The 12,295-nt window shown below is 36.2% G+C and overlaps 1 protein-coding gene across 1 annotated transcript in view; it reads left to right on the forward strand.

Annotated features, from left to right (window-relative positions):
* LOC132563010 (centrosomal protein of 78 kDa-like) overlaps positions 1 to 12,295 on the forward strand; it is a 95,296-nt gene continuing 83,001 nt past the window's right edge. The window contains exons 1-5 of the mRNA XM_060227775.1: positions 1 to 152; positions 529 to 629; positions 3,614 to 3,783; positions 4,123 to 4,195; positions 6,545 to 6,648. Of these exons, the coding sequence (XP_060083758.1) occupies positions 1 to 152; positions 529 to 629; positions 3,614 to 3,783; positions 4,123 to 4,195; positions 6,545 to 6,648 (600 nt within the window). The remainder of the gene's footprint in view (positions 153 to 528; positions 630 to 3,613; positions 3,784 to 4,122; positions 4,196 to 6,544; positions 6,649 to 12,295) is intronic.

Genomic DNA, 12,295 nt, shown 5'->3' on the forward strand with positions numbered 1-12,295 from the left:
ATGATTGAGAGTGTACAAGCACGTCAACGAGGAGCATATGACTTTGAGGGTCACTATGACAACCTGTGTGCCATGCAGGATTCCTGCCCCCTCCCTGCAGTCAAAGCCCATCTGGGTCAGGCAGTGCTTGACCTCAATGGGGACAGGGTCAGGTGAGATATAATTATTTATAAACCTGAAATGTGATCTTACAGTAAGCACAGGATGCTCATGATCAGCTGGCATTCATTGATATTTCTACAGAAGTAAAATGCATATAAATATGAATGAACTTATCATCCATGGTATGTTGATTGTCCTGTAAACACTTAAACTCCTAATTAGGCAGTTGTGGATTCAGATTTTGAAGTTGGCTTGTACTTATTATATAGAACTGAAAATGGGAATCATCTGAAGCCTTCGAAGACATGTATACATGATATATAATCAAATTTCATGGATCCTGTTTCAAACATGCTAAAATATGCAGACTTTCAATTCAAAATGTATATTAATGAAATTGAATCCTTGATTTGATTTGCGTTCCAGAGCTAATGACTGGCAGCCGATACTAAACACTCTCCGCATCAATAAGAACCTGGAGTTTATTGCCTTCCGTAGCTACTATCAACCTCCTTCTGAGGACAATGGTAACTATATAAACAACTAAATCTACGTTGTCAAATTGAAAATGTCACTTTCCTGAAAAAGGGTGATATTTTCAGTCTTTTAAATATTTTCAATAGATTCAACAAAGGGAAACAATCAACAATTATTGTAGTGTATATGATAAATAGTCAATATCCTTACCTCACGGTCTTCTGTATATAATATATAGTTAATATTCTTACCTCAGGATACCTTAGAGTCTTCTGTATATAATAAATAGTCAATATCCTTACCTAAGGATACCTTGGGATCTGTATATAATATATAGTTAATATCCTTACCTCAGGATACCTTAGAGTCTTCTGTATATAATATATAGTTAAAATATCCTTACCTCGGGATACCTTAGGGTCTTCTGTATATAATATATAGTTAATATCCTTACGTGAGGATACCTTAGGGTCTTCTGTATATAATATATAGTTAATATCCTTACGTGAGGATACCTTAGTATCTGTATATAATATATAGTTAATATCCTTACGTCAGGACACCTTAGGGTCTGTATATAATGTATAGTTGATATCCTTACCTCAGGATACCTTAGAGTCTTCTGTATATAATATATAGTTAAAAATATCCTTACCTCGGGATACTTTAGGGTCTTCTGTATATAATGTATAGTTAATATCCTTACCTCGGGATACCTTAGGGTCTTCTGTATATAATTTATAGTTAATATCCTTACGTCAGGATACCTTGGGATCTGTATATAATATATAGTTAATATCCTTACGTCAGGATACCTTAGGGTCTGTATATAATATGTAGTTAATATCCTTACGTCAGGATACCTTGGGATCTGTATATAATGTATAGTTAATATCCTTACGTCAGGATACCTTAGTATCTGTTATAATATATAGTTAATCCTTATGTCAGGATACCTTAGGATCTGTATATAATATATAGTTAATATCCTTACCTCAGGACACCTTAGTATCTGTATATAATATATAGTTAATATCCTTACGTCAGGACACCTTAGGGTCTGTATATAATGTATAGTTGATATCCTTACCTCAGGATACCTTAGAGTCTTCTGTATATAATATATAGTTAAAAATATCCTTACCTCGGGATACTTTAGGGTCTTCTGTATATAATATATAGTTAATATCCTTACCTCGGGATACCTTATGTGAGGTACCTTAGTATCTGTATATAATATATAGTTAATATCCTTCTGTATATAATTTATAGTTAATATCCTTACGTCAGGATACCTTGGGATCTGTATATAATATATAGTTAATATCCTTACGTCAGGATACCTTAGGGTCTGTATATAATATATAGTTAATATCCTTACGTCAGGATACCTTGGGATCTGTATATAATGTATAGTTAATATCCTTATGTCAGGATACCTTAGTATCTGTTATAATATATATATAATCCTTATGTCAGGATACCTTAGGATCTGTATATAATATATAGTTAATATCCTTATCTCAGGACACCTTAGGATCTGTATATAATATATAGTCAATATCCTTATCGTCAGGATACCTTAGGATCTGTATATAATATATAGTAAAAAGTATCCTTACGTCAGGTATAGTTAATATCCTTAGTATCTGTATATAATATATAGTCAATATCCTTACGTCAGGATACCTTAGTATCTGTATATAATATATAGTTAATATCCTTACGTCAGGATACCTTGGGATCTGTATATAATGTATAGTTAATATCCTTACGTCAGGATACCTTAGTATCTGTTATAATATATAGTTAATCCTTATGTCAGGATACCTTAGGATCTGTATATAATATATAGTTAATATCCTTACCTCAGGACACCTTAGGATCTGTATATAATATATAGTCAATATCCTTACGTCAGGATACCTTAGGATCTGTATATAATATATAGTCAGTATCCTTACGTCAGGATACCTTAGTATCTGTATATAATATATAGTCAATATCCTTACGTCAGCAGGGTTTTCCATAATTTTATTAGTATAGGCTGTGTAGTGAAAGTAGGAGGCTGGCCTGCCGTGTATGAGTAGTCGTGTACGGAACGTTATTATGGAACTGGATTGGTGTAGGCGGCCAAATGATCAAAGTAGCTGGTCAAATTGGCCGGCTACCGGCACTTATGGAAAACCCTGCGTCAGGATACCTTAGGGTCTTCTGTATATAATATATAGTTCATATCCTTACGTCAGGATACCTTATGATCTTCTGTATATAATATATAGTTAATATCCTTATGTCATGATACCTTGGGATCTTCAATGGATGCTGGTCTATTCGACCATTATTACCACATCTAAATGATCAGTTTTGTTATTTGTACTGTTTACGTGAGACCTTCTGGTGTTGTCTGAGTTGTGGTTGTATTTTACATCATGGTCTTTTCCAAAATTTATCTGATCTCGCTTCAAAACATTGAATAGATTTTGTCTGCACCACTCATTCCTGTAGATTATTCTGATTATCCATTGCTCTGTAAGTGAAGCTGAACTTCCTCACATTTGTGTTGCAGCACTGTTTATGTACTTACTGTGTCCCCATGTGGATGTACTTTTTGTTTTAGTGAAGAATCCATCAGTTACTTTTTTGTTGTATATACCATTCATGATCTTAAACATGTCTATCACCTCTTAAAGATCTATATTTTAGTGTTGGCATCTTTAGTTTCTTCAAAACGTCACTATAATATATGTCTTTCAATGATAGAATTAGCTTTTTCTGTAAGTTCCATGTCCTTCTTTTTGTATTGTGACCACAATGCCTGATCATACTATAAAAAGTGGATCCCTTCAAGAGAAATTTCATATCTTGCACTGATATTTAACAAAAAATCTAGATTTATATTCAATCAATCACAGAAAAGGTACAGTCTAGTCACCTATTTATTACGTAAGACCACAAAACACAAATAACACATTCACAGAAATTTGTCTTTAATGTTTAGGTTCATGTTACAATTTTGTGTGTAACTTTACAGAGAAGAAGGCTATGATTGAGAAGAGGAAGATGCCAGCTGTACGGTCCAAAGAGATCACCTACCGGCTATGTAAGGCTTTAAAAGAATGTCTGATTCACACTCCAACATTGTCCTGTCTGGAGCTTCAGGGTCTACCGCTTCGGGAACGGGATCTATCCACACTGGTGAAGGTACTCTCCTTTTCCTGTGTTATCTCCATTGATTTTTCTATTCTTTCTTAATTACCTGAGTCCTGGGTCTTTCTTTACTATATATAGAGAATTAGGTCTTGTTCTGAAACCTATGGATTTACAAGCCATGGGAAAATTAATTACTGATAATGTAACATTTAGTTGGAAAGACAGTGAAATAAAAATGACTTTAGACAAATATTACGAAACCTTTTCTTTTTCAGTCATATAGGAATTGTGGGATCAACCATACATGATTAAGAAGTTTTGAATCATTTCAGTCTGAGAATGTGTATTCTTGAGTCATTTTTTGTGACATAGATTTTTCTTGTGTTGCAGGGCCTGGTAAAGAATACAACATTAAATCACTTATCATTGGAATACTGTCGCATCGGAGATGCTGGTCTAGATAGTAAGTGTTAAATTATCTCCCCTTCCTTCATTTACAGTAGTAAACATAAATCTGTTCAGATGATATTGAGTTTTCTCCCCTGTTTTGGATATAGTGGTAGTGATAACTTGTTGAGGCGGTAAATAGCTATCTCCCCTTCCTATATGTATGGCAGGAGAGCTATCTCCCCCTCCTGTGTGTATGGTAGGAGAGTTATCTCCCCTTCCTGTGTGTATGGTAGGAGAGTTATCTCCCCTCCCTGTGTATATTGTGGTGTAGATAAACTTGTTGAGATGGTATATGAACTGACTGGCTTTAGAAATGCAACTTCTAATTGTTAAACATTTTGTATTGAATATACATAGCCATGCAAAATGTAAGAGGAATCTTAGGGCACTTTACCTATCCCCCAATAAATGTTAAAAATCTGTCGTCTGTGACAAAACACTTACCCACCTCTAGTACACCTAAATTACCAATATACCATGACTGTGCTATTTCATGCCTTTTCCATTTAAACTAGTGTTGATTTCTGATCATCACTAAGACTCGAGATCATCAATGTATTTGCAATTAAAAATCTTTTTTTATAAACATGCCAAGACTATTCCAACTTGATAGAGGGCAGACTTTCGCAATGCTTATGGAAAGTAGTACTCGACAGCAGGTCACTACTCACTTTGAGTTCACTAATTGGGTTAGTTTTACATCTCAACACCATAGAAAAAGTTGATGACATATTGATATGCAAAGATGTAGTGTCATTATTTTAAGATTGCTTTATTAGGCTTGCTGATTCACATGACAGGAGACTAATATCAAATGAAAAGGCATAAAATATCATTGGTAATGAAAAGTGATGAATCCATGCAGAAATAGTGAGAAGTTGAGAAGAAGGCTGCGAGAGGCAAATTTACGCCCACGTCACCAGTATGTTGGTTATCCAGATACCTCAATGTTGAACTTATCGTATGCGATGGTTGAAGGCACGTGCCAGGGCATTTCCCTATGAGACGTCAGAGGGCGTACTCTTCACAGATGCACATTATTTCAATTAGATGGCTGTTTACATGTGTACCAGGGTTGAGGAGGGCATCTTGCAGATGCTTGTGTTTTGGGGTTGGATCGGTTATGGTTTGGGAAGGAATTTTCTATGGTTTAAAGTCATATTTATTGATCATTAACAGGAATTTTAGGGATGTGCACTATTGAGATGTGATCCTGAGGCCTCATGTTTTGCCTTACATTATAAAGCACTAGCTGACCTTTCAGCATGTAACACTACACGTTGCAAGAGTTTGTAATAACATTTCTCTATGGACAGTCAATGTCCTTATGAACTCCATGCCACACAGAATTAGAGACACTGTAGCTGTTCAGGGAAGGCACACAGGATATTATACATAGGTCTGACAACCGTCGTTCAGGGCAGACACACAGGATATTAAACATAGGTTTGACAGCCATCGTCCAGGGAAGGCACCGGGATATTATATATAGGTTGACAGCCGTCGTTCAGGGAAGGCACACAGGATATTATACATAGGTCTGAGAGCCGTCATTCAGAGAAGACGCACAGGATATTATGCATAGGTCTGACAGCCGACGTTCAGGGAAGGCACCGGGATATTATACATAGGTCTGACAGCTGTCGTCCAGGGAAGGCACCGGGATATTATATATAGGTCTGACAACTGTCGTTCAGGGAAGGCACACAGGATATTAAGTATAGGTCTGACAACCGTCGTTCGGGGAAGTCACACAGGATATTATACATAGGTCTGACAACCGTCGTTCAGGGAAGGCACACAGGATATTATACATAGGTCTGACAGCCGTCGTCCAGGGAAGGCACCGGGATATTATATATAGGTCTGACAACTGTCGTTCAGGGAAGGCACACAGGATATTATGTATAGGTCTGACAACCGTCGTTCAGGGAAGTCACACAGGATATTATACATAGGTCTGACAACCGTCGTTCAGGGAAGGCACACAAGATATTATACATAGGTCTGACAACCGTCGTTCAGGGAAGGCACACAGGATATTATACATAGGTCTGACAACCGTCGTTCAGGGAAGGCACACAGGATATTATACATAGATCTGACAGCCGTCATCATTTAAACTTTGTGTACATTAGGATACCCCAACTCTTGTAGCCTGATGAAGTCCTCATTTGCTATAAATCTCTGACAGTTTGAAGTCAGATGGTTCAATATTCCAAGTGCAGCATGTCACATTTAGGTATGTTGCTCGTCATTATGTTATTAAACTGTTAAGTTGTAGCTGCATTTCTTTTTCCTCTTTGTCCAGATTTCCCCATTTTAAGAACTGTAGCTTAATAATGTTTTCCATATTTTATAGTTGTGAGTAAGGGTATCAAGAATTCCACAACCATCAACTCAGTGAACTTTACTGGCTGCAGTCTGACAGGGCGCGGGTCTGAATCTTTGGCCAAGGTTATCAAGGTAAGTCATGTTTATAAATTTTATTTTAAGAGCCAGACCCACTCCTCGGCCAATGTTATTTTATATATAAAAAAATCATGATTTTCTATTTTTCTCGAGTAGCAATATTCTGACTAACCCTGTAATATCGCAATTTTAAAGTAAATCGCTACCAATCTAACGTAATAGGGGAAGTCCTGCCCTCTGACGCATGCGTAAAGAACTGTTAATAAATCTGCCGTCTTCCAACATGGCAGAAAGGGTGCGAGGGAAGCAGAGAAGAAAACATGTTTTGACGGACTTTGAGGTGAAAAGAAGGAAGATGGCTGGTTCATATTCTGTATCGCTCTAAGTTTGGCTCTCTCGTGTAGTATCACTCTAAAATCATGTTCATAAATACTTGTCCAATATTCGCTTTAAATAGATCTATTTTGCGATATTCTATATATTTGTTACCATATCGTAGCCCCCATTTGAGGGCCTCTTTGCAATAAATTGTAGTTTTTCTTGTAATATGCACATTTTTGTGTCATAACTAAGCGTTGAAAGATGTGATCAATATATACATTAGATGATTTCCATACAGGATATATAGAGTATTGATTGCATTTATTGGTAAAATCTCTTTACAATCGATGTCACATGGACGTACTACTCACCTCTTCCTCCATTTTTATATGCCCGTCGAAAGACGGACGTATTATGGGATGGCGTTGTCCATCCGTCCGCTGTCCGTCGTAAACTTTTATTTGTCCGGAGATCTCCTCCTACATTTTTCAGCCGATCTTTATGAAACTTGGTAGGCTTAATCACAATGATATGAAATAGTGTTTTCCTGAACTGGGTTTTGATGAGAGAATTTGAATAAGAGTTATGCCCCTTTGCCGTTTTGGATATTCACGGGCGTATTTTGTTCTCCTTTGCGGTGCTCTTGTTGTTTTGGTTCTGACCGCGTCTGAACGTATCACATGACTTTTCCTCATCAATATTCATATCCTGGTGTTGATTAATGAGACTAATTCCGGCACCGATATCTCCGGTACCCTTTCAATTTCAAGTTTGAAACTTTATACAAGTCTTTATTTATATATTATCTGTTAGTATACAACAACATTCCCAGTCAATAAAATATGAAAAAAAATCTATAACAGAGTGGGTCCGGCTCTTTAACATAACAATTCCACTATGTACCACTGCTAATCAAGTTTACTTACAAACTGTCTTACCTCAACTTATGAATAATTGAAGTCAACTCTACTGCTTAACTGGTTAGGGGTCATGTCCCCTGTCTAAATAAGTGGGCGGTGTTGTGTGTGAAAGTGTCTGTTTGGATATCTTTGGTTTTGTGTATTTGTTTGTAAGATCATTATTTTGCCTAGAGTTGTCTCCCCTCCATCATCCTTCAGAGAATTCATTAGTATATATGGTATGGTATATCTAATAGATTCCCTTACAATACTGTTGTGTGGTTTAAATCAGTCATCACTTAATTTATATTCCAGTTGTTGGTGAAGACAAGTGTGTTTTAACCTACATGGAGGATTGCTCAGTCTGAGAATATATAGTATTGATACCAAGCTCTCAGCTGATGTAGCACAGCAACATTCAAATAGAATGGCTGGTGCATATTTCATGTTTAATAGGTAACGAATTGTGTATTGGTGTAGATAAGGTTTGTTAAAGTGGTCACCATTTTCTTATGGCTGGACTGTAGAGTGGTACAGTGGGGACCTGGGTCCAATTATTTGATCGGACATCGGTTAGGGATCACCTGTCCCACTACATTCCTCTAACTGGAAGTTTTCTTCCATCAAGACCAATAAGACTGAATGATACAAGCTCATAGCTTGTTTTATCACAATTGTTGTCCAAATAGTAAATAGTTTTAGTCTAATAGGTTAGAAGGACAAGAGAAAAATGATCACTTTTGTGTGATGTACATTAAGGGAGGGAACTCAAATTTAAGATTAAAGAAGTTCAGAACTCACTCGAATTTTCTTTCTAAATCTCAAGAAATTAATAGAGTTGAAATTTCTCAGTGTATAGGAACCAAAAAAGGAATGAATCAATTACTGATCATTTTGCATATCCTATAATTATACCCTCTATTTAATAAGGAAAAGGGTACAGTAATCTCATTGTCTATTGGTCTGTATATACCGGCATGCTTGCATGTTCCCTGCCATAAAAAGCTTGTGTTATAAGATATCATGAACTGTGGAAGAATAGATTTTGTTTTTATGTACACCATAAAATCACACAATAAATTTCTATACCTGATTGGATTTTGGTTACCACCCTTTTTAAAATCAGGTAGAAGATAGATAATGAATTCCTTAGCAGATTTAGTTGGAAATATAAAGATCAGAGATGGGATATTGGGAGTGTGATTGGACTGTAATGGTATTTATTGGTATTTTATACAAATTGCCCTGGGTCTGTGCTGTTTCTGTCAGTCTTTATACATTGTTATTGTGACATAAGAAGTAATGGATGAATCTTAATTAAATTAGTATGTATGTTCCCCTTGGTCCCTAGTTGTGCAAGGCTCCATTTTGAGACTGATCAGAAAGAAGTTAATGGCCAATTTGGATTTTGAATATTTTGTTATTGCTACTTCTTGAAATGTTTAAATTTCATATTTTGGGACCCTTTGGTCCCTAGTTTTGCTTCATCCTACATTTTGGATTGATCCAAAAAAACTTTTAAAGTGATAGTTTGTAATCACAATTTTTTTTGGATGTAATGATTGGATCTGTGACAAATTTCATATGTAGATTCTGCTCTGTCTTTAATTGTGATAATTTAATTTTCAGTCTGAGAGATAAGGTGTTGTCCCTGTAATAAGCCCATCTCCTGACTCAGATAGTTTGTCCTTTATAAGCCCATTCAGTGAGCCAGAGATTTGGTGTTGCCCTGAAATAGGTCTAACCCCTGAGTCAAAGATAAGTTGTTGACCCTGAAAAAGGCTCATATCCTTTAGTCATAGACTTGGTGTTGACCCTGTAATAAGTGTATACCTTGAGTCATTGATTAGACTTTGGCCCTGTAATAAGCCTTCTCTCAGAGTCAAAGATTAGGTGTAAGCCCAGTTATAAGCTTAGTCCCTGGGTCAAAGATTAGGTGTAAGCCCAGTTATAAGCTTAGTCCCTGGGTCAAAGATTAGGTGTAAGCCCAGTTATAAGCTCACTCCCTGAGTCAAAGATTAGGTGTAAGCCCAGTTATAAGCTTAGTCCCTGGGTCAAAGATTAGGTGTAAGCCCAGTTATAAGCTTAGTCCCTGGGTCAAAGATTAGGTGTAAGCCCAGTTATAAGCTTAGTCCCTGGGTCAAAGATTAGGTGTAAGCCCAGTTATAAGCTCACTCCCTGAGTCAAAGATGAGGTCATGACCCTGTAATAAGCCCCCACCCCCCCCGAGCCGTATATTAGATGTTGACCCATTGACTTACAATAAGATAAACATCATAATCAGATTGTCATTTTCTGTTCACCACAAACCTCCATGCTTTTCATAAATTATGCATCTCCACGGCTATTTGATTCTATAGATAAAATTTTACTTTACTTTGTTAATTTTGATCTGTGTATGGTTTTTTGGGGATGTACTTGATGGATTAAAACTTACCATGAAATCAATGAAAAGAAAATCCAACAAAATTAGTTATTTTACATGATTTAGTGAGGAGTAAGTTATGGTCAGGAATCTCATGCCTGTAGACTGTTATTGGTATTGCTAGTTCTAGATTGACAAATATTGACAGTCTACTACGATATCACAACTACCATATCATCCCTGTACAATACAATCAGGACTGACTTTCGTGGTTAATTGATGTGCGATGTAAATATGTCTGTAATGTTAACAGTGTGAGAATCAATACCCCACAATTATCAGTGTTTGCATCACTATTTAAGCTAATATTTCATAGTGTTTGGGAAATTCTCCAATAAATCGTGTCCAGTGTATCCTCGCTGACCTGTCAAGCTCACACATGTAGTCTAGTATATCTCGACAGGCCTTTCAACCTTGTCTGACTTGTGACTACTGGTCTCACCTCAGAAATGTAATGATAGTTTCGCTCCCTTTATCATATAACTGACTTGTCATTGGCTAAGATAATGAAAATATAGAGCGGAGATTTGACAAGGAAATGTCTCTGGTTCTTGTTATTTGTTTTTTAAAATAATATTCAGTATCCTCCATCACACACATACCACACACACACACACAGACACACACACAGGCATGCCCGCATGCACATACGCACACACACACACACACACACACCCACACACTCACGCACGCACACACGCACACACAACACACACATACACACACACACACACACACACAGAAACACACACGCACACAAAACACACAACCACACACAACCACACACACGCACACACACGCATGCATGCACACACACACACACACCCTTATATTTTGAAATGGGTACACCTTATCTCTAACAATGTATTCATATAGATGAGTTCTTGAAAACTTTCTTGAAAACTAGGGGTACAAATCTTAAATTTTGGAAATTTAAGGAGTTTCTTCCCTTTTTCAAGGATAATTGGGAGTACTGCATTTGACTGCATTAAGTGAATAATTGTTCACTTGATAAAAATGAACTTCATTTTTTAATAAATATAAAGGTCTCTGTTTGTTTCATGTCACCAAAGGTTCACTGTTTCAGTGCTCTCATTTCAAATTAAAAATTTCACGTATATATATCAGAAAGCTTGTACCTGATGATTATCATGTCTTCCCACATATGTTTAGCATTATAAATGAGTTCTAATTTCATATTTTATGAAATGAGTCTTAGAAGTTAAGGCTAAGAAAAAATCCTAACTTCAAGAGTTGCATAAAATCTCATATAAATTGTAAACAAATTGAAGTTTGACAAGACTTGAAGTGAAAATGTCAAGGACAAAATCAAATAGAGGCAGCGATTTTGTTGTGCAATATTCAGCTAATGACATAATGTCATTGCATGTCTATATTTTGACATCATAATTAATTTCTGATTTTGTCCACACGGACAAATTCTCTGGATAACTGGCTGATTGTGTGATAAATATAATGTAAAATTTTACATTCTTGTTACAATCCCAAAGTGACTTTGGGTAAGATTTGATGTGTTGTTTCCCTCAGGGCTGGTAATATAGGAACACAGGAAGGAAGAATATAATACAGCCGTGCTATTAAACCTGGGGATCCTTAAATGGTCCTTAAACGTGTTGCTAAGCCAGTTATATTTGCTGTCTTTGTTATGACATTTATGATCTGCATTTGACAAAGTCAAAACTAAAGACGGTTTTAGACTTAAGGTTGCCTCATGATCCTGGTGTATTCACTAAGAGTTTTAAATCAAATTTCTTTTTCTTTCAGTGATAAAGAAAATTTAGACTAAGGATTTTGTAAATATGTTACTGTTATTCTTAACCATGTAATGTTGATTTATTTGAGAAAGATAACTGAGGTGAATTTGAAACTTCACCCTTAATTCCTGAACAAAACAGTTCCCTGACATGGCATCAAATTTAGAGTTGAATGCTCTTTATTTAAATTTTTTACAAATGTTATAGAGGAAGGGTCTCTGATCGTATTGATTGTTCCTCATTAAAATGAAGGAGTGGTAGAGTGCATCCGTTGAAATCCT

The sequence above is a fragment of the Ylistrum balloti genome, unplaced genomic scaffold, assembly GCF_031769215.1.
Source record: "Ylistrum balloti isolate Yb309-2 unplaced genomic scaffold, AGI_CSIRO_Ybal_v1 Utg371556, whole genome shotgun sequence".
Classification (NCBI taxonomy): Eukaryota; Metazoa; Mollusca; class Bivalvia; order Pectinida; family Pectinidae; genus Ylistrum; species Ylistrum balloti.